The following is a 20,868-nucleotide window of genomic DNA, read 5'->3' on the forward strand; positions in this document are numbered from 1 at the left end:
TTGACCGGAATCCAACCGGGACCTTTCAGTCCGCAGGCTGAGGCTCCATCCACTGAGCCAGACCAGCCAGGGCCACGTGTGGAGGATGAATTCCTACACGAGGCATTGCTAAGTCTCCTGGGCTCCTCACTTGGACAGGGATTACCAAGCAGCTCCCTGGAGAAGTTGGACCGATGGACACGCCCTCCACCAATGCATGCTGGGGCCTGTTCCCTACAGCCTCCTGCGAACAGCATGTGCATCCTTTGCTCCTCGCCGATCTGATAAGTGAAACTGGTATTCGTCGTGCTGGCCGTTGTCATTAGTCTGATGCATAAGGTTTAGCTATTTAAGTCTAAAGTAAAGTAAAAAATATATATATATACAACTAAAACCCCAAACAACTCCATCTGCGCTCTTTCCTGTCCACTGTCTATTTAGACCGGGCGCTAGGTCACACCGGCCCCAATCCAGACGCCGGGCCGTGCGGGCCTGGCCGGGGCAGGAGGTGGGAGGCGAGGATCCCTGGGTCCCCCCGCATCCCATCACCCCGGCTGCGGAGCCCCGCCCTGAGTCCGCCTCTGGGCCGGCCTGGGCGGAGCTCGCGGGCCAGTGGGCGGTGCAGCGCTGCCTGATTTATTCCGGTCCAGGAGTGAGGAGTGAGAGCCTGCAGTCCGCACGGCCCGATCTCCAGTTCCGCCGGGTCCCCCCCCCGCCGCCCCACCACCGACTGGTGCGCAGCATGCCGGGCCCCCGCCTGCTGGCCGCGCTTTGCGGCGCGCTGCTCTGCGCCTCCGGCGTCTTCGCGGGCTCCGGTGAGTGATCGCGCCGCCCTCGCCCCTCCTCTCCGCTCGGAAGTTCGGCGCGGCGCCCTCCCTCCACCTCCAACTGTTGACAAACTTGGGCAGAGAGCGGCCGCGGGGCCCGCGGGGCCGCGGGGCGACCTCCCCCGGCTGCGCCCCCGCTGGCGGCCGCGGTGCGCTCGGCGTCTCCGGCTGCCTCCGCACTGGGGGGAGTTTTGGGTCGGCGAGAGCGGCTCGGGCGTCGGGCGGGCGGTGGCTCGGGACACGGGGTGACAGCCCAGCCATCCCCAGGGAGGTGGCGTCCACATAACAAAGGAATCCGCTGTGGTTGGGGCCTCTCTTTCCCCATCTGTCGAATGAGGCCGTGGAGCGGTGACCGCCTCGCCTCGCGCGCGCGCGCCTTCCCGCTGTACGTTCCCAGGACTCTGGTATCGATGAGTCTCCAGCCAACTTCCCTCCTGGGCAACGAACTCCGGCCCAAGCCCTGGCCGCTGGTCCGATCTTTGGAGATTTCCTCCCCGTGATAAGAGGGAGGGAGGGCTGGGAAGTGGGTGGGATGGAAGGGCTCTTAGAGGGGGGTCGGGGGGGCCCAGGAGAGGATCCCCAGGCTGGGGAAGGCCTCGTTAAAGGGCTGCCTCCTGCTGCGGCCGGCCAGACTGGCTTCCTCTCCTGACTCCTTCCTTCCGTGGCCTTGGCCTGCCTGTTGTATCTTCCCTGGTCCTCCTCCTCCTCCTCCTCCCCCGCCCAGGAGGCCTCCCTCCACCAGCCGGGCCTCCCGCAGGCGGGTCCTGGGATGCCCCATCCTCCCCTTGGCGGCGGGGGGCGGGTCACGCAGCCCTCCTCTGCCAGGACCGGGAAAAGGAGGTGGGTGGGTGACCAGGACTCTTGAGGCGCCCCCTCCATCATGTCCACGATTGACTGAAGCGAGGGGGGTGGTGGGTGGATCAGAGCGGAGGCCGGGCTCTGCCATCCGCGACGGTCTGACCCCTGACCCCTGGCCTGCAGCAGAAGCCTTTGAGGGCGCGCCAGGCTCCCACGCACTGGGGAGCTAGCTGGTGGCTCCCCTCAGGAACCCTTAGAGGCGCTGGGTCTTGTCGCTTCCCATTCCTCTCAGTCCTGGCAGCCTGGCAAAATGCCCCCGGAGAAACGTACCCCAAGGGCAGGACCCTGAGATCCCGAAGGTGGTTACTGCAGTTAGGGGGGTGATCTGGCTTTTCCTGGGACGGGCCAGGTGAGTCAGTCTAGGGCCCCCAGGGGAAGGGGGCACCTTGTCCCGCTCCCTTTCCCTTCTCCCCCCTGGACCACTTGGCCCTGCAGCCACTTGGGAGGGCGAGGAAGAGCCGTTGGACTTTGCTGGGACCGGAGCCCAGGACTCGGGCCATTACCGAGGCCCTGTCTGTGCCCGAGCCGCCGCCCGCCAGGTCAGGGGAGGGGATTAACCTGCTATTTAAAGCCGGTGACTAATAGCGCGTTGGGAGCCGCCTAAGCTCCCGAGGAGGAGGCCCGTGCCGAGGTGGAGTTTGAGGGCTCCAAGGTGGAGTTCTGAGGGCTCCACAGCTCATTAACGGTATTCCCTTCCCTGCAGCCCGGCCCCGGCTCGCAGGGATTTTGGGGTTCCAGGAGGGCCCTCCAGCCTGGCATGGCCAGACCTTGCGGGGAGGAACAAATGTGTCTCATGTCTTAACCCCGAACAGGTGTGGGGCCTGGGGGAGCCCTCTGGGATGATAAGATCAGAAGCCCCTCCTCCAGGCCTGGCTCACCCCGTTCACCAGAGCCAAGGGACTCTGGGTAATCGTTCACCTCGGCCACCCAGGCAGGCCCCAACCCGAGGCTGTGATGTCCTCGCCAGCCCTCCTCCCACGTCTGAAGTCCTCGTCCAGGGTGCCTCACACCCACCTGCCCTCCTCACCCCTTCTGCCTTCCTTTCTTACCTGGAGGCCTGGGGCAGCCTCCCCGATGCTCTCCTGGCCCCCTACCTCCCCGATCCTGTCACCTGGCCACCCAACAGCCAGAGGGATCTTTGTGTCACTCCCAAGCGCCTCCCCACCCCCGGCGAGTCCAGCCCATCTCGGCAGATAACAGTTCCCTTCTCGGAACTGGAACCAGGGTCCCCATCATCCCGTCCCGAGTTGAAGATCTCTGATTTGTTTTTTTTTCTGGTGGATCCTGGTAGGGAGGCTGAAGGAAGGTGACGAGCCCTTGGTGTGCAGGTAGAAAAGTCTAAAGTTGTCATTCTTTTATTTTATTTTAATACATTTTATTGATTTTTTACAGAGAGGAAGGGAGAGGGATAGAGAGTTAGAAACATCGATGAGAGAGAATCATCGATCAGCTGCCTCCTGCACACCTCCCTACTGGGGATGTGCCTGCAACCAAGGTACATGCCCTTGACCGGAATTGAACCCGGGACCCTTGAGTCCACAGGCCCGACGCTCTATCCACTGAGCCAAACCGGTTAGGGCTAAAGTTGTCATTCTTATTGTCCCTTCCAGTCTGGTCCCAGCCCACCTGGTTAGCTGTCTTCCTGGTCTCCCAGTGTACCCGGCTCTCTGTGCTTCTGCCCTTTTTTTTTTTTTTTTTAAATAAATAGATTTTTATTGATTTCAGAGAGGAAGGGAGAAAGAGAGAGGAAAAAACATCAATGATGAGAGAGAATCATGGATGGGCTGCCTCCTGCACGCCCTCTCCTGGGGATCGAGCCTGCCACCTGGGCATGTGCCCTGCCTGGGAGTCGAACCGTGACCTCCTGGTTCCTAGGTCAATGCTCAACCCGTGACTTCCTGGTTCCTAGGTCAATGCTCAACCACTGAGCCACGCCGGCCGGCCGGGCTTGCCTTTCTTTAGCACGTTCTCTCCTCATTCCCCTGCTTGGTGCACGCCCCCAGCGCGTCTTTTTTGCCAGCTCACCTACCCCCTCCTCTGCAGAACCGCAGTCTCCTTGGCGGAAACCACTGGAAAGTGGCCCCTTGTGTAGGCTCACGGGGCCTGTCACCCCCATTCACTGGTCCGCCTCCTCCCCGGGACTCCTTGAGGCCTGTGCGATGCCCGATTTCTCTGTCTCGGGGGAGGCCCCGCACATACGTAGATGGTAGTGGGCCCCCCAAGTACTGACTGTGAGAAGGAATTGTTCCTGAGTCGGAGCTGCCGCTGCAGGTGACTTCTGTGACTCCCTTGAGTGCCTGAACGGCGGGACCTGCCTGTCGGGCCAGGACGAGCTCCCCTTCTATTGCCTCTGCCCCGAAGGCTTTACGGGGCCCATTTGCAACGAGACTGAGAAAGGTACCTGCCCTGGGCTGCACCTGCCTCCCCCCCCCCCCCCCCCGCCTCGCCTCGCTCCCAGTGGCAACCCAGGCTGCTGGGGTGAGCTGGTCTGTGTTGAAGCGGGCAGTGCCCCCCCCCCCCCCCCCCCGCTCCTGTCCCTTGTCAGCCAGCGTTTCCCTGGAAAACCCCCGAGCCCCTTGCAGAGCTGCGTGCTTCCTTGATTTGGGCTGATCCACCCACCCATGACCCTCCTTGGCGCCGGGCTGGCCCAGGCCCCACCGGGCAGGGTGGGGGAGGGAGGGAAGGCATGGGAGAGGGAGGTGGACAGGGGGTGGAGCTTAGGCAGAGGGTCCCTTTGAGCTGGGTCCATGGCTGCTGTCTGTCTCTGTCTCAACTCCCCCCCCCCCCCCCCCCTTTCCTGATCACCTGCCCATCTTACCTGCCTCCTCCTGCCCAGGTCCCTGTTTCCCAAACCCCTGCCGCAATGGTGCCGAATGCCAGGCGCTCGGGGAGGAGGAACACCGCGGCGATGTCTTCAAACAGTACATCTGCGAGTGCCCGCAAGGCTACTCCGGCATCCACTGTGAGAGCAGTGAGTATCTGGGGCCTGCCCCTGCCGGGGGTGGGGGGAGACCCCGAGCCACCGTCCTGGCAGCTGGGCCATGTCCGGTCTTATTATCCTGTGTCAGGGCCTCCTCCGGGTGGGTTGAGGTGAGGGTGGGTCAGAGCCTAAGTTAGGCCATAGGGTGGGGGCGGGGTGTTGTGGCTTCTTTCCGGGGGCGGCAGGCCAGGCCGGATGTCCCTGCAGGGGGAGTCAGGGGGATGGTGGCCCCTGAATCACGGGAGTGCTGTTTCCTGAGTCCCCAGGAACCAGACAAATAGCGTTAGTTAAGGCTACGTGTTGGGATTTTTCTTGCTTTTATTTTAGTACTAGAGGCCCGGTGCATGAAATTCATGTGTGAGGAGGGCCCCTAGGCCTGGCTGGCGATCAGGGCCGATCTGTGGGGCGATTGGTGGGATGATCAAGGGGTCCCCGCTGGCACCTGCCTTGGCCAGTCTGGTGCCGCCCACTTGCTGGCCCTACCCCCCAATCGCCCCGCCAGTTGCCTCCCAGGTCCAGCCCACTTGCTGGCCGGCCCTGACCCCCCGCCATCCACTTGCCAGCTGGCCCCACCTCTGCTGCTGCAGCCAATAGTCACCTCCCTCCCTCTGCGGGTTGACTCGGGGCGATGGGGGAGGGGGGCCTACTGGTACCCACCTTGACTGGCCTGGGGCCTGCGGGCTGCGGGCTGGGGGCAACTCCTGCGTTTAGTGTCTGCCCCCAGGTGGTCAGTGCTCATCATAGCAAAGTCGTTCCACCAGTCCTTCCTCTGTTCTGTTGATTTGCATATTAGGCTTTTATTACATAGGATACTTGCATTGATTTCAGAGAGGAAGGGAGAAGGAGAAAGGGATAGAAGCATCAATGATGAGAGAGAATTATTTTATTATTTTTTAAAATATATTTTATTGACTTTTTACAGAGAGGAAGGGAGAGGGAGAGAGAGTTAGAAACATCGATGGGAGAGAAACATCAATCAGCTGCCTCCTGCACACTCCCTACTGGGGATGTGCCCGAAACCAAGGTACATGCCCTTGACCGGAATCGAACCTGGGACCCTTGAGTCCGCAGGTCGACGCTCTATCCACTGAGCCAAACCCGTTAGGGCGAGAGAGAATTATTGATCGGCTGCCTCCTGCACACCCCCCACTGGGGATTGAGCTCACAACCCAGGCATGTGCCCTTGACCAGAACCCAACCTGGGGCCCTTCAGTCTGCAGGCTGATGCTCTAACCACTGAGCCAAACCAGCTAGGGCAAGTGTTAGGATTTTTCTACCAAGAGGGGAAAACAAACACATTTTTAATCTTTTGGGGCCCGGGAGGTCAGGCAATAAAGCTTGGGCCTCCGGGTCTGACAGGCCCTGGCCCATGTCTGACCTTCGGCCTCATTGTGGAGGTGAGGAGGGCGGGGCCTGGGGAGGCTGGGCTGTCCCCTCACAGTCAGGCAGTCAGAGACCCATAGCCGGGCACATGCAGAGAGCTGGCCTGCTTGCTTACCCGCAGCTGCAGAATGGCCCTGGGCGAGCCCAGCTGACCTTGCCCGCCGTGGCTCTCGTGTTCTCCCTCCTGGTCCAGGTGTGAAAAGTCCCCCTGCCCGGGATGGATGCGGGGGTGGGCGGGCTTCTGCAGTTCTTTGTGTCTGTCACTGAGCATCCTGGGTAGGGGGCAGGAGGTTGTCCCCAGGCAGGAGAGGGGACACTGGGAGGTTTGCTGGGGCGCTGGGGGGAGCAGGTTAAACGATGCCCTTCACCTCACAGGCCTGGGGCCCGGGCCCTGGGCCGAGGCCAATGTGTTTGCTATCCCGGGTGCAGGAATGTGTGGGGAGTGGGGGGTGGGGGGCTCGCCACGCAGACAGCCCTGGGTGGGGGACAGGTGGGCCCACTAATTACCGTGCTGGGCGCCGAGGTAACCATGGGTGTGGCTGAGTTGGAATTACCCACCTAGCCTCCTGTGCTTCTGGCCTGGGGTCTGCCCTAGACGGGTGGCACCCGAGCGAGGAAGGAGGCGTCCAGAGAGGCCGAGCGGCCCCCCAGGGGGACCTTTGCAGCCCCCCCTTTTTTTTGTTAATCTTCACCCGAGGCTATTTTTCCATTGACTTTTTTTTAGAGAGAGCGGGAGAGGGAAAGACAGAGAGAAACATCGATGTGAGAGAAACACATCGATTAGTTGGCTCCTGCTCCTGCCCTGACCAGGGCCCGGGCCAGGGAGGAGCCTGCAACCAAGGTACATGCTGGAATCGAACCCAGGACCCTTTGGTCCACAGGCCGATGCTCTAGCCACTGAGCCAAACTGGCTAGGGCTGCAGCCTCAAGAATGCACGTTTGAGTCCCTAAGGGGGCAGGCACATGGGGTGTGAGATTAGTCCAGACCTGGGTTCAGACCTCTGCTCAGCCACTGGCAGCTCTGATCCTGGACGTGTGGTCGCACTTTGAGCCCCGCTCTCCCTGCGTGAGCCTGGGGTGCGGCGGTAGGGGTGGCCTGAACCTGGGTTCCCTGCTGGGAGCCAGGAGAATGGCTCACCCCTTGACCACTTTGCTGGGGTGATGGTGAAGGCGATGTGGCCTTGGCCAGGGGCGGCTGGGCAGGTGGCTGGGGCCCGACCAGCAGTTACAAAGGGCAAGAGGGTCCAGGAGAAATCAGAATGGCCTTCACGTCCCACCAGAAAACTCATGCCATAGGGGGTTCTAGAAGACTCCACACGGATTTGCTTATGGGTGTGCTTATTATTATTATTGTTTTTTTAATATATTTTTATTGAGTTCAGATAGGAAAGGAGAGGGAGAGAGAGAGAAACATCAACGATGAGAGAGAATCATTGGTGGGCTGCCTCCTGCACGCCTCCTACTGGGGATCAAGCCCGCAACCCAGGCATGTGCCCTGACCGGGAATCGAACCCGGGACTCTTCAGTCCCCAGGCTGACGCTCTATCCACTGAGCCACACTGGCTAGGGCATGGGTGTGCTTATTGCTTTACCGGCAGCCCACTGCCCTCTGAGGTGTCCCTTCTCGCAAAGCCGTCCTGGGGGAGCCAGGGGCGGGGCTGGGTGCAACGGTCCTCCTGATAGGAGACTCCAGCTGTCAATCACGCAGCCTCATGAGTACAGGCCTGGGTGCTGTGCTTGCTTCCTCCCCGCACACCCTTTCCTGGCACCTCCTCTTGGGCCTCTTAGGGTCTCTGCTCGGGGTCCCTTATGGTCTCTGCTCGGGGTCCTTGGCGGAGGCCACACCGTCTGTCTTCTCCTCCTCTTGTCCTCTGGGTCCCCCCCTGGGAGGGTGGCCACCTGACGGCCGTCTGCCTCCCTGCAGGGTGCGCCATGCCGCTGGGCATGGAGACGGGGGCCATCGCCGACCGCCAGATCTCCGCCTCGTCCGTGCACTTGGGCTTCATGGCTCTGCAGCGCTGGGGCCCGGAGCTGGCCCGCCTGCATCGCTCGGGCATCGTCAACGCCTGGACAGCCAGCAACTACGACAGGAAGCCCTGGATCCAGGTGTGGAAGGGGGGTGGGGGGGTGGCGTGATGGGAGGGGGGGAAAGGTGAGATGCGGGTGCCTGCATTTGGGGGTCACTGTAGGAGGGTTCATCAGGGGGGGTCCAGGTATCAAGGCAGCAGGTTCCTCCAGAGCAGTGGTTCTCAACCTCCCTAATGCCGCGACCCTTGAATACAGCTCCTCACGTGGTGGTGACCCCCACCCATAACATTATTTTCGTTGCTACTTCCTAACTGTCATTTTGCTACTGTTATGCATCGTCATGTAAATATCTGTGTTTTCCGATGGTCTTAGGCGACCCTGCTAGCGGTTCTCAACCTGTGGGTCTCGAGCCTAAGACCATGGGAAAACACAGATATTTACATGACGATGCATAACAGTAGCAAAATTACAGTTATGAAGTAGCAACGAAAATAATGTTATGGTTGGGGGTCACCACAACATGAGGAACGGTATTCAAGGGTCGCGGCATTAGGAAGGCTGAGAACCACTGCTCCAGATGAATTGCCTGTAAGAGGAGGGCAGCCTTGGGGGACTTGGAGCATAGGGGTGGGTGAGGGGGAGCCGACCCCAGGCTGTGGAGGGGCTGTTTGCACTGGATGGGGTCTCTGGGGGCCTTGTGCATCCTTCTGGGGTTCCCTGAGCACTGGGTCCACAGCCCTGAGAGGGTGGGGGGAGAGAGAGACTCCATCCACCACTTATCTGCTTGCATCGTCCCTGCTCCGGCTGGGGGGGTGGGAGGAGCGGAGGTAGAAGGGACGTGGGAGTTTTAAGGGTCCTGTCCTCCCCACCCCGGGTCCAGGTGAACCTGCTGCGGAGGATGCAGGTGACGGGCGTGGTGACGCAGGGCGCCAGCCGCGCGGGCAGAGCCGAGTACGTGAAGATGTTCAAGGTGGCGTACAGTCTCGACGGGAAAAAGTTCAAGTTCATCCAGGAAGACGGGAACTCGGGAGACAAGGTGAGGCCGCCGGGGCCGCAAGGAAGGGGTGTGGTCAGCACCCCGGGGCTCCCGCGTTGTGGGAGGGCCCCCACTGAGGCGGGGGTCGCCTGGGTAATTGGCCACGAGGGGGCGGGGTCTTCAAGTGCATCTTCGCTCCCAGAAATTGGGAAACCCAGATTATTCCCATGTTTTGTGGTTACAAGTAAATCGCCTCACTTTACTTATTTATTATTATTTTTTCTTTTTCTTTTTTAATATATTTTATTGATTTTTTACAGAGAGGAAAGGAGAGGGATAGAGAGTTAGAAACATTGATGAGAGAGAAACATCAATCTGCTGCCTCTTGCACACCCCCTACTGGGGATGTGCCCGCAACCAAGGTACATGCCCTTGACCGGAATCGAACCTGGGACCCTTGAGTCCGCAGGCCGACGCTCTATCCACTGAGCCAAACCGGTTTCGGCTGGTATTTTGTTCTTGTTGTTAATTCTCACTCAAGGATATTTGTCCATTGATATTTAAAAAAAATATATATATATATTTATTGATTTCAGAGAGGAAGGGAGAGAGAGAGAGAGATATAGAAACATCAATGATGAGAGAGAATCACGGATCGGCTGCCTTCTGCACGCTCCACACTGGGGATCGAGCCCGCAACCCGGGCATGTGCCCTGACTGGGAATTGAACCATGACCTCCTGGTTCATAGATTGATGCTCAACCACTGAGCCACGCCTACTGGGCTCCATTGATTTTTTTTTTTTTTTTTTTATAGAGAGAGTGGAAGGGAGTGGGAGAGACAGAGAGAGAGAGAAACATTGATGTGAGATAGACTCTGGGGCCAGGGATTGAGCCTGCAACCTAGGTACGTGCCCTTGACCAGAATCGAATCTGGGACCCTTCAGTCAACAGATGCTGATGCTCTCTCCACTGAGCCAAACCAGCTAGGGCAATAGGCCCACTTTATAGATGAGAACAGTGAGACTCAACAGTGACCTGTTGTCGGGGAGGCTGTAGTGGAGCTGGGGTGCACTCCGAGCCTTCAGGGCCACCACGTACAGCCGTGCAGGCGGCACGCTCGAGGATATCAGCAGGCGAGCCTATTCACCACGGGACATAGGTTTGTGTGCTTCTCTCCGTGGGAAAACCATTGTAATAAAGCGGCTTGAGAGAGGAGTGCCTTTTCCGAATTCGCACAGGCACCCTATAGATGGACAGGTGGCCCTGTGTGGAAGACAGGGGTTCATGCCCAGGCACCGTGATGACCAAGGAAGGTGCAACAAGGGGAATCTTGTGGGGGGGGGGAGGTGGCCACGGGAAGGGCCGAGTCCCTGCTAAGCCCTCCTCCCCGCCCCCGAGGCCGGAGGAGGGAAGGGGCCATCCAGGAAGGGGGCCTGCCCACTCTGACCATGATTCTCTCTCATCATTGATGTTTCTCTCTCTCTCTCTCCCTCTCCCTTCCTCTCTGAAATCAATAAAATATATATATATATTTTTAAATATCAGTCCGGGGCAGGAACGCTGACGGTCTCGGGCAAAAGCAGTCTTGGTCAGGTCCTGAGGTGGGGTTGGGACCGAGGTTCTAGGTCTTCGCCAGAGAACGGATGTCCTGGTTCACACCAAGGCTGGAGGGAACCCCTCCTGAACTGGCCACGCCGGGCCTTGTTCTAGACCAGGGGTCCTCAAACTTTTTATTTATTTTATTTATTTATTATTATTTTTTAAAATTTCTTTATTGATTAAGATGTCACATATTTGTCCTCATCCCCCCATTCCCATCCCCCACCCCTCCCCACGGATGCCCCCACCCCCCTGTTGTCCTTAACCATTGGTTAGGCTCGTATGCATGCACACAAGTCCTTTGGTTGATCTCTCCCCCCTACCCCCACCCTCCCCTACCCTCCCTCTGAGGCCCGACAGTCCGATCGAGGCCTCCTTGTTTCTGGGTCTGTTCTTGTTCATCCGTCCATGTTGTTCATCATTTCCCCTAGATGAGCGAGATCATGTGTCACTAGAGATATACTTATAAGAACCGAATGTGAGACGAGCAATAATAGTTGTGCTGACAGGCAAATGAATCAGTCTGTAGTGAGTTTCTTTCTGGACCAACAGTTCTTTTGAGACCCAATTTCAATGTCCACCAGTTCCTTATGTGTACATGTCGGCACTGACTTTTCAGCTCTGGATGGTGGACAAATGGTGGTAATGCAGGTCCGAGTCCTTCTGGTTTGGTCTCGCCTGGACGCAGGGGCGCGGCTTCACCCGGACTCAGGGGCGCGCGGCCTCACCCAGACCTGGGACCCAGCATCACCCAGGCCCCGGGGCGCGTGGCCTCACCCGGATCCGGGACCCAGCCTCACCCGGATCCAGGGGCGCACGGCCTCACCCGGGTCCTCAAACTTTTTAAACAGGGGGCCAGTTCACTGTCCCTCAGACCGTTGGAGGGCCGGACTATAGTTTAAAAAAAAACTATGAACAAATTCCTATGCACACTGCACATATCTTATTTTGAAGTAAAAAAACAAAACGGCAAAAACACCCGCAGGTGGCCCGCGGGCCGTGGTTTGAGGACGCCTGGTCTAGGTGCTTGTGGACTGCCCTGGGGGGCGGGTCAATGCCCCCCTCCCTCAACGTGGGCCCAAGGATCGCAAGCTTCCTATGGCTTCGCAGGGAGCGAAACGTAACGCAGGCCCGGGCAGCCTCCAGACGCCCCGAACCTCTCCGCGCCGTCTCTCCCTCCTAGATTTTTACGGGGAACGTGGACAACAGTGGCCTGAAGGTCAACATGTTTGACGTCCCTCAAGAGTTGCAGTACGTGAGGCTGATGCCCGTGGGCTGCCACCGGGGCTGCACCCTGCGCTTTGAGCTCCTCGGCTGTGAGTTGAATGGTGAGTCCTGGCGGCTGGGGTCCGTCCCAGGGGCTGGCCTCTCTTCTCAGCCCAGTGGAGCCGGGCAGGGCTGCAGCCAGCAAGGCCCAGGGACCCCGGGCTCACCCAGCAGAGAGGGGTCACCCGGCCGTCAGCTGCCCTGCCCCGGGGAATCACCCTCTCGGTGCCGACCCACGGCATTCGGGTGGGTAGAGGACAAAAGAGACGCACGCCACTTCCGTTCTCAGAGTGTTGTCACTTAATTCTGATGGGCTCTGTGTCTCAGAGGTCAGCTCCCGTCCGCGGGGAGTTGGGCTGATTTGTTCACTGCTGGATTCCCGGTGCCTAGAACGGTGCCTGGATGAATGAATGAATGAATGGTACTTGATGAATGAGTGAATGAATGAGGAAAGTGAGGCCCAGATAAATGGTTAGAATTTAAAAAAATATATATTCTTATTTAGTTCAGAGAGGGAGAGAGAGGGAGAGAGAGTTAGAAACATCAGTGATGAGAGAATCATGGACTGGATGCCTCACCGCATGCCTGCTTACCGGGGATCGAGCCCGCAACCCCGGGCATGTGCCCTTGAATGGAATCGAACCCGGGACCCTTCAGTCTGCAGGCTGATGGATGCTCTATCCACTGAGCCAAACCGGCTAGGGCCCAGATAAATTATTTATCAAGGGCATACAGCTGGCAGGCATTCAAACTTGGTCTAGCCCTGACCGGTTTGGCTCCGTGGATAGAGCGTCGGCCTGCGGACTGAAGGGTCCCGGGTTCGATTCCGGTCAGGGGCATGTACCTTGGTTGCCGGCACATCCCCGGTGGGGGGTGTGCAGGAGGCAGCTGATCAATGTTTCTCTCTCATCGATGTTTCTAACTCCCTATCCCTCTCCCTTCCTCTCTGTAAAAAATCAATAAAATATATTTAAAAACTAAACAAAACAAAAAACAAACTTGGTCTAGATCCCTGGGCTTCTGACACCCACCGATCCAGTACTTTTACTCTTCACCCTCCCCCCACCCTCATCCCCGCCCCGAAAAAAACTCCGGTTTGTCTGCATCTAAGAGACCAGGAAGGTTTCTAGGGTAGCTGGTGCTTCCTGCTGCCATTTCCAGAGACAGTCTCAGACAAAGGAATGGGGGACAAGAAAGGGACCGGTTTCCTCTGAGCCAGGAAAAAACCGCACCATTGGGGAGGTCAGGGTGCAGGGGGTCAGGGTGCAGGGGGTTGGGCCGCCCAGCTTCCTTGTCTCAGCTCAGCTGTTTTCTCGGAGATCCAGGTAGTAGTTCCCGCTTTTTTTGCAGCCACAGTGCCACCTGCTGGCCACTGGCGGAACTGCAGGGCTTGTAAGGCTGATTGCCTTTCTCATGTTACCCAAGACCCCCCACCCTTGGCGCCCCCTTTCCCCTCCGTGGCACTTCTTCCTGTTACCCCATTTCAGATACCACCCAATACCATTCGGAGCTGACTTCTGTGCCTGGCTGGGTTTAGTTTTTTTTTTTTTTTTTAAAGTGTGAGCTTAAGTCTGTGTTCCCAGGGTCACTACCTTTTGAGCCTCATTGTGTAAGTGGGGAGTTAAATAATTGCCTTCTGGGTGAGAAAGGTGAAGGGGATTAAGTTAAAAACAAAACCGAACAAAACACTCCTCGACACAGACAACAGTATGGCGATTACCAGAGTGGGGGGGGTGTGTGTGTGTGGGCAGAGGTAGAAGAGGGTAAAGGGGGGATACATGGTGATGGAAGGAGACTTGACTGGTTGGTGAACATACACTGAGTGGCCAGATTATGATGATCTCTGAACGCATAATAATCTGGCCACTCAGTGTATATATATATTAGAGGCCCGGTGCATGAATTCGTGCATGGGTGGGGGTCCGGCCAGCCTGGCCAGGGGGAGGGGACAGGGGTGGTTGGCTGGCCTGCCTGCTGGTCGAACTCCTGGTCGAGGGGACAATTTGCATATTTAGCCTTTTATTATATAGGATAGACACTGAGTGGCCACATTATTACGCGTTCAGAGATCATCATAATCTGGCCACTCAGTGTACAATATACTATACAGATGCTGTATTACAGGATCGTACACTTGCAACCTAATTTTATTAACCAGTGTCACCCCAATAAATTCAATACAAATTAAAAAAGAAAAAGACACTCTCTTCTGCTAAAGGGACATTTTGGCCGTTGGTAAAGGGCAGAGGCAGTTTCTGGGGGTCCCGACTCTGGCCCCTGTCCTTGGAGTCCCTTCCTACTCGCTGTCCTGGTCTGAAGCCTTAGGCCAGCGGGTCCCCACGTGGGGCACACGCACCACAGGGGGGCAATGTGATGCTTAAGGGGGGCAATTCGAGAATGAGTTATTAACAGTGAATCTTTTGCATGTCTTCTGGTTCTCGGGGCCTCATGTACGGTCTGTAAATATATATGGTGACATATGTATGCATTTCAGTTCTCTGTTCTATATTTGAAACTTTATTTGCTATTGTTTCCTATCACTTCATATTATTATTTTAACAATTTCTTGGTGATTTCTTCCACTGTCCTTCCGTTCTTTTATCTTTCTCTCTCATGGAGGCCATGTTCTTTGGAAGCTTGTTTAGACCAAGTTCATGGCCTTTGAGGCTTCCTCCACGTGAATAGGAGCTCACTTTATATATATTTATTGATTTCAGAGAGGAAGGGAGAGGGAGAGAGAGATAGAAACATCAATGATGAGAGAGAATCATTGATTGGCTGCCTCCTGCACGACCCCCACTGGGGATCGAGCCCGCAACCCAGGCATGTGCCCTTGGCCGGAATCGAACCCGGGACCCTTCAGTCCACAGGCTGATGCTCTACTCACTGAGCCAAACCGGCTAGGGCAGGAGCTCACGTTTTGAATAATAAGAATGATAGGTCACAGGGGGCATTAGGATGTTGGAGATGCTTAGGTGGGGCGTGGCCAGAGAGAGGTTGGGGAACACTGCCTTAGGCGGTTACCGTTGCCTGCATGGTCCTGTCCCCGCCGCCTCCCTCTGAGGCCGAGACAGGCTGAGCCTGGCAAGCTGAACCGGCGAGGATGCCCTGTCTGCTGCCCTCGAGTTCTGGGCCTTCTCCTTGCCCCGCTAGACGTTGCAATCGGCCGGCTCTCCAGGCCCACTGCCCCCCACCAACCCAGTTACCCAAAGGGAGACCAGCTGTGGACTGGGGATTCTGCCAGATGTGAAACACACCCATCCCTCCCCTGGGAGTCTTCAGCTATTCTAAAGGCCACCCGAAGGGGCACGTGACGAGTACCTAACAGCCCTGCACATTCCTGAGTGTTTGGGGCAGGCCTGAATGAAACCCAGGCCCGCTCCTGAGGCCCGCCCTCACAGGCCTGGCTGACTGTATGCCAGTTGTTGAGTGTGGAATCTTCTAGACGCTGACAGAGGGGCTGCTGGGCCCCAGGAGTTCTGATTCTCTGACTTCCACCTGCTGGAAGTCCTGTTCACTGCTCTGGGTGGGGGTGTGGATGGTGGAGATGATGTCACAGCGTGGCGTGGCAATCAGGAGTTTGTGGGTGTGGCTTGGAACAGTGTTTGTCTCTCGGCCTCAGTTTTCCCGCCTGTAAAACGGGGTGGCTAACATCTTCAGGTTTCTGTGTGGTAGATGAACTGACCGAAGTGAGCACTGAATCAATGACGTGGTTGTTATTCATGTCCTGGAGGATCATTCCAGGACTCAGCAGAAGTGCTGTGAGTCCTGCCCCAGTGAGGTGGTCAGGGCGGGCTTCTTGGAGGAGGTGTCTCACAGGCCGGCCCTGAAGGAGGGTGGGAAGTGGTGGATCGATCAGGGCCTGCCCTGGTGCAGAGAAGGAAGAGTAGCAGGTGATCGGTGAAGGGCAAGTCGGGTGGGGGTGGGAGCTGAGAGCAGGTGGCTGAGGGAGGCGTGGGTGGAGCAGGCAGTGAGAACAAAGGATGGTTAATTTAATTTTTAAAAATATTTTTATTGATTTCGGAGAGGAAGGGAGAGGGAGAGAGAGAGAAACATCCATGATGAGCGAGAATCATTGATCTGCCGCTTCCCCGCATGCTCTATGCTGGGGACCGAGCCCGCAACCCAGCCACGCGCCCCGATTGGGAATTGAAGCCGTGACCTCCCAGTTCACAGATCGATGCTCAACCACTGAACCACACGGGCTGGGCAGGACGGTTGATTCTAAAAGGCAGAAAGAGCTTCTGTCCAAGAGGATGCCAGGGGCTGGTGGGATCCACACGGTTCTTCCCACCTCATTGCCTTGTGCTCACACCCCTGGGAGCCTGGGGACCCCCGATCTACCAGCCCCCCTTGTTAGCAGGATGTGATGAACCCCTGGGCATGAAGGACAGAGTCATCCCCGACAAGCAGATCACGGCCTCCAGCATCTACAAGACCTGGGGCCTGAGCTCCTTCAGCTGGTATCCCTACTACGCGCGGCTGGACCAGCAGGGCAAGTTCAACGCCTGGACCGCGGAGACAAACTCTGCCTCCGAGTGGCTGCAGGTGGGCCCGGCTCCGTGGGTGGGATGGGGGGTAGGGCGGGACTGCCAGGTCTCTGACCTCCTCAGGCCCAGGCTTCTGCTCCCCAAGAGGGAATTTCTGGAAAGTCTTGTCTGTTTGCTGTTTTCTCCTGCCATGTACCCCACCTTCCTCCTGATTCTGTAAGAAGAGGGGGGAGAGCAGGGGAGCTCGCTGCTGCTTCAACCGAGGCCCGCAGCCCTGGTGTAGACAGGGTGTGTGTGTGTGTGTGTGTATGTGTATGTGTCTGTGTATATCTGTGTGTCTATCTGTGTATGTGTGTCTGTGTCTATCTGTGTATGTGGAGGGTGTGTGTGTGTATCTGTCTGTTTAAGTGTATGTGTCTGTGTATAAGTGTGTGTATGTGTGTGTCTGTGTATATCTGTGTGTCTTTCTATCTGTATGTGTGTGTGTGTATCTGTGTATATGTGTGTGTCTATCTGTGTATGTGGAGGGGATGTGTCTGTGAGTGTATCTGTATATCTGTATATCTGATATCTGTGTGTGTGTCTGCCTATTTGTATGTGTGTCTGTGTATGTGTGTGTGGCGGTGTGTGTCTGACAAAGCTGGTGGTACTTACTTTTTATTTTTATATTTTTATTGATTTCAGAGAGGAATGGAGAGAGAGAGAGAGAGAGAGAGAGATAGAAACCTCAATGATGAGAGAGAATCATGGATCGGCTGCCTTCTGCACACCTCACACTGGGAATCGAGCCCGCAACCCGGGCATGTGCCCTGACTGGGAATCGAACCGTGACCTCCTGGTTCATAGGTCAACGCTCAACCACTGAGTCACGTCGCCCGGGCATATTTGTGCCCATTTTACAGATGAGGAAACTGAGGCTCTGAGGACAACATCATCCCTGATGACAAACAGCTTTCCCCAAACTCCCATTTCCTGTCTCCGTGTGTCTGCCTTTTCCCACTTTACTGGAAAGGGTGCAAGCAAAGAAAAGGTGGTTGATTTGATTTGATTTTGTGTATTCCCCCCCCCCCCCCCCCTGTAGATCGACCTTGGCTCTCAGAAGCAAGTGGCCGGCATCATCACGCAGGGGGCCCGAGACTTCGGCAGCATCCAGTACGTGGCGGCCTACAAGGTGGCCCACAGCAACGATGGCCTGAGATGGACCGAGTATAAGGACCCGGGGGCCGAGGGCGGCAAGGTGAGTGTCAGCCGCCTGCCCCTCGCCACTCCGCGCTGCCCTCCGAGCCGGGCCTCTGGGGCTCTGGGCTCTGAGGGGAGGGCTGCCAGTCTTGGGGGTGGGGGGGGGCTTTCTGATACCTTCTCTGTCTCTAGATTTTTCCAGGCAACTGTGACAACAATTCCCACAAGAGGAACATGTTCGAGGCGCCCTTTGTGGCTCGGTTTGTGCGCATCCTGCCCGTAGCCTGGCACAACCGAATCACCCTCCGGGTGGAGCTGCTGGGATGCGCGTAGTAGGACCCGCTGACGGGACCGGATGGCCGTGGGGCAAACGCCCCATCCCTGGTTCTCCCGACCTTCTGTGGTCCTGCCGCCTCCTCCACCCACCGCCCGCCTGATTGTAGTGCCGTGGGGGGCGTGAGTGGGGGAGATGTCAGCCCCCTCTCCCTCCCTCTGTCCTCCTCACACCTCACCTCCCACACACCCGCCCCACCTCCCACCTCCCCCCGTCGCCCAGCCCTCACGCCCTCCCACTTCCTACACTTGATCTTGCCAAAAGGCCGAGGGACAGTCCATCCCGTGTTCTTAGGCGCTGCGGGAGTTGAGTAGGTCTGGGATGGACAGGGAAGAGCAAAGCCCGGGGTGTGGCTGACGTGTACCTCTTCAGGTCCCCCATTCCAGCCTCTGTCGCCAGTAGCCCGCCTCCCACCCCCCCACATTCCCAGGGCGCCGGAGGAGGACCCCGAGGCGCCAAGCTGGAGATAACAGTCCCGGATGCTGCCGTTCCTGATGCCGCCACCCAGCCCTCTGACACGCCCACCCACCTCCCTGGAGACCCCTCTTGACCCTTGAGAGCTGCAGCCTGGAAAGACAGAAGGGGGGGCGGGGTGGGTCTGTGGACCGACGGGGCGGAGGTGGGCGGGCCTGGGCGGCCGGCCCCTGAGTGCACAGGCAGCTTCCAAAATATATTTATGTCACTGCCTGGAGCTCTTGCTGTGTGGTTCTTCCTCCTGGTGCTGGTTCCCACCCTCATCCGCAGCGTCCCCAGAGCCTCAGCGTTCCCCCCACCTGCCCGACAGCACGTTGCTTCCCAGCCGGAGGAGGGAGGAGGCTGCCGGGGGGCCAGGACGCTGCCAAGTGGGTGCAGGGCCTCCTGGCTGAGCGCACTGGCTTCTGGGAGGCGCTGGCGCATTCCCTCCCTGGGCAGGGGCCATCAGGAAGTGGCCAGTGGGGGCAGCGCAGGCCAGTGGCTGGTGATCGGGGAAAGGGGCCGGCCACAGAGGAGGGACGGACTGGACTGGCTGGAAACGGGGCGAAGGAAACCACCCCAGGGTTGGAGGCCTCGGGGCACAGGAGGAATTTTCCAGAACAAAATGGGGGAGCCAGGCTGCGGTCCACAGAGGAGGCCGCGCCCCTGGGCGGCAGGTCTGGCCACGCGGCTGCTAGAGGGAGGGTGTGGCGTTGCTGGAAGTGGCTCCTTCCTCAGAACTGGCCTCGCCAGGGCTCCCTGGCTGGGCAGGGACAGAATAAGGGGTGCCGGCCGGGCCGAGGTCTCCAAATGAATGGGGGCTGTGGGGCTCCCCTCCGCTGGGGTCCCCTGGCCCCCCCACTCCTTCCTGTGTCACTCTCGGATTGGGTTTGGAGCAGTCTTTTTTTTTTTAAATATATTTTTATTGCCCTAACTGGTTTGGCTCAGTGGAGAGAGCGTCAGCCTGCGGACTCAAGGGTCCCGGGTTCGATTCCGGTCAAGGGCATGTGCCTTGGTTGCGAGCACATCCCCAGTGGGGGGTGTGCAGGAGGCAGCTGATCGATGTTTCTAACTCTCTATCCCTCTCCCTTCCTCTCTGTAAAAAATCAATAAAAATATATTAAAAAATATATATATATATTTTTATTGATTTCAGAGAAGGAAGAGGGAGGGGGAGAGAGACAAACATCAGTGATGATAGAATTATGGATCCGCTGCCTCCTGCACGGCCCCCACTGGGGATCGAGCCCGCAACCCCGGCACGTGCCCTGACCTGGAATCGAACCCTGACCTCCTGGTTCATGGGTCGACGCTCAACTTCAGAGCCACACCAGCCGGCTGGAGCCAGGCTTTCTGAATGGTTGCTGGCCCCAGGACTCCCTCCAGGGAGCATTTCCTGCCCCCAACCCCACTCTGGCCGCTCCTGGGGACCAGCAGACGGGGGGAAGGGGCACTTTTCTCTGCATCTCCTCTAGGATGGCTCTGCTCCCCAATAACCAACCAGATCCACCCTCTCTGGAACCCAGGAGTCTCACCTGCGGAAGCAGAAATAGCTTCCCTCCCACCGAGCCCTGTTCACGGTGTTGGACATTCTCCGTGGGCCGGTCTCATTGGGTGAGTGGCCAAGTGGCCACAGAAAGACCCACCATGGCTCCAGAAAAGCCTAACCAGGGGTCGGCAAACTCATTAGTCCACAGAGCCAAATACCCACGGTACAACGATTGACATTTCTTTGGAGAGCCACATTTTTTAAACTTAAACGTCTTCTAACACCACTTCTTCAACATAGACTCGCCCAGGCCGTGGTCTTTTGTGGAAGAGCCGCACTCAAGGGGCCAAAGAGCCGCATGTGGCTCCCGAGCCGCGGTTTGCCGACCACGGGCCTAAGCCACCTTTGAGGTCCCTCCGAGCCTTGGATGGGGACCCTGGGCGGTGCAATCCCCTCACTCACGACCCCTTCTGTTCTCGGCTCCTCTCCCGGGTCAGCCTCCTCCACGCACAAGCCACCTCCACAAATTTACTTTATTCCTGTCCTGTCTGCAGGCGCCAGAGCCAGCTTTGAGCTCCCACCTGCTGGTCAGCCCTGCCCTGCCCCTCCCTGGGGCGTGAAACTCACTTTGCTGTCACCAAACGGGCCTTCCCTCTCCCCACACCTGTGGCTGTCAGCACCCGGGCCTGTGGGCCTGCCTCTCCCAGGAGTCTGGTCTCCTTTATGGTCCTTGTTTATTTTTATTTTATTTATTTTTTGGTGAATCCTCACCTGAGGATATTTTTCCATTGACATTTTAGAGAGAGTGGAAGGGAGAGGGAGAGACGGAAACATCGATGTGAGAGAGACACATGGAGTGGTTGCCTCCTGCATGTGCCCCGACCGGGGATTCAGAGCCTGCAACCAAAGTATGTGCCCTTGACCGGAATCGAACCCGGGACCCTTCAGTCCCCAGGCGGATGCTGTATCCACTGAGCCAAACCGGCTAGGGCTGGTCCTTGTTTAAACCTCCTGAAGTGATTAAG

General features: G+C 57.7%; 1 protein-coding gene across 3 annotated transcripts; it reads left to right on the forward strand.

Moving 5' to 3' along the window:
• The first annotated feature begins 605 nt into the window (after nt 1–605).
• MFGE8 (milk fat globule EGF and factor V/VIII domain containing) lies at nt 606–18,588 on the forward strand. Of its 3 annotated transcripts, none has more exons than XM_079764000.1 (9): nt 606–794; nt 3,936–4,061; nt 4,501–4,635; nt 7,952–8,133; nt 8,936–9,091; nt 11,816–11,960; nt 16,259–16,446; nt 17,470–17,625; nt 17,760–18,588. In XM_079764000.1, exons 1-9 carry the CDS (start codon nt 722–724, stop codon nt 17,898–17,900), a joined length of 1,302 nt encoding a protein of 433 aa, XP_079620126.1. In that variant the 5' UTR covers nt 606–721; the 3' UTR covers nt 17,901–18,588. The 3 variants fall into 3 exon arrangements, with proteins under 3 accessions (XP_079620126.1, XP_079620127.1, XP_079620128.1); XM_079764001.1 differs by having other exon boundaries at nt 16,262–16,446; XM_079764002.1 differs by lacking the exon at nt 3,936–4,061.
• The last annotated feature ends 2,280 nt before the right edge of the window (nt 18,589–20,868 follow it).

This window comes from Cnephaeus nilssonii, assembly GCF_951640355.1.
Source record: "Cnephaeus nilssonii genome assembly, chromosome: 24".
Taxonomy (NCBI): domain Eukaryota; kingdom Metazoa; phylum Chordata; class Mammalia; order Chiroptera; family Vespertilionidae; genus Cnephaeus; species Cnephaeus nilssonii.

Coding starts and splice junctions, on each gene's coding strand:
- MFGE8 (XM_079764000.1), top strand. CDS start 722: ATGCCGGGCCCCCGCCTGCTGGCCGCGCTTTGCGGCGCGCTGCTCTGC. Junction 8,134..8,935: donor ACAGGAAGCCCTGGATCCAG/GTGTGGAAGGGG, acceptor CCCCGGGTCCAG/GTGAACCTGCTGCGGAGGAT. Junction 16,447..17,469: donor CTGCCTCCGAGTGGCTGCAG/GTGGGCCCGGCT, acceptor CCCCCCCTGTAG/ATCGACCTTGGCTCTCAGAA.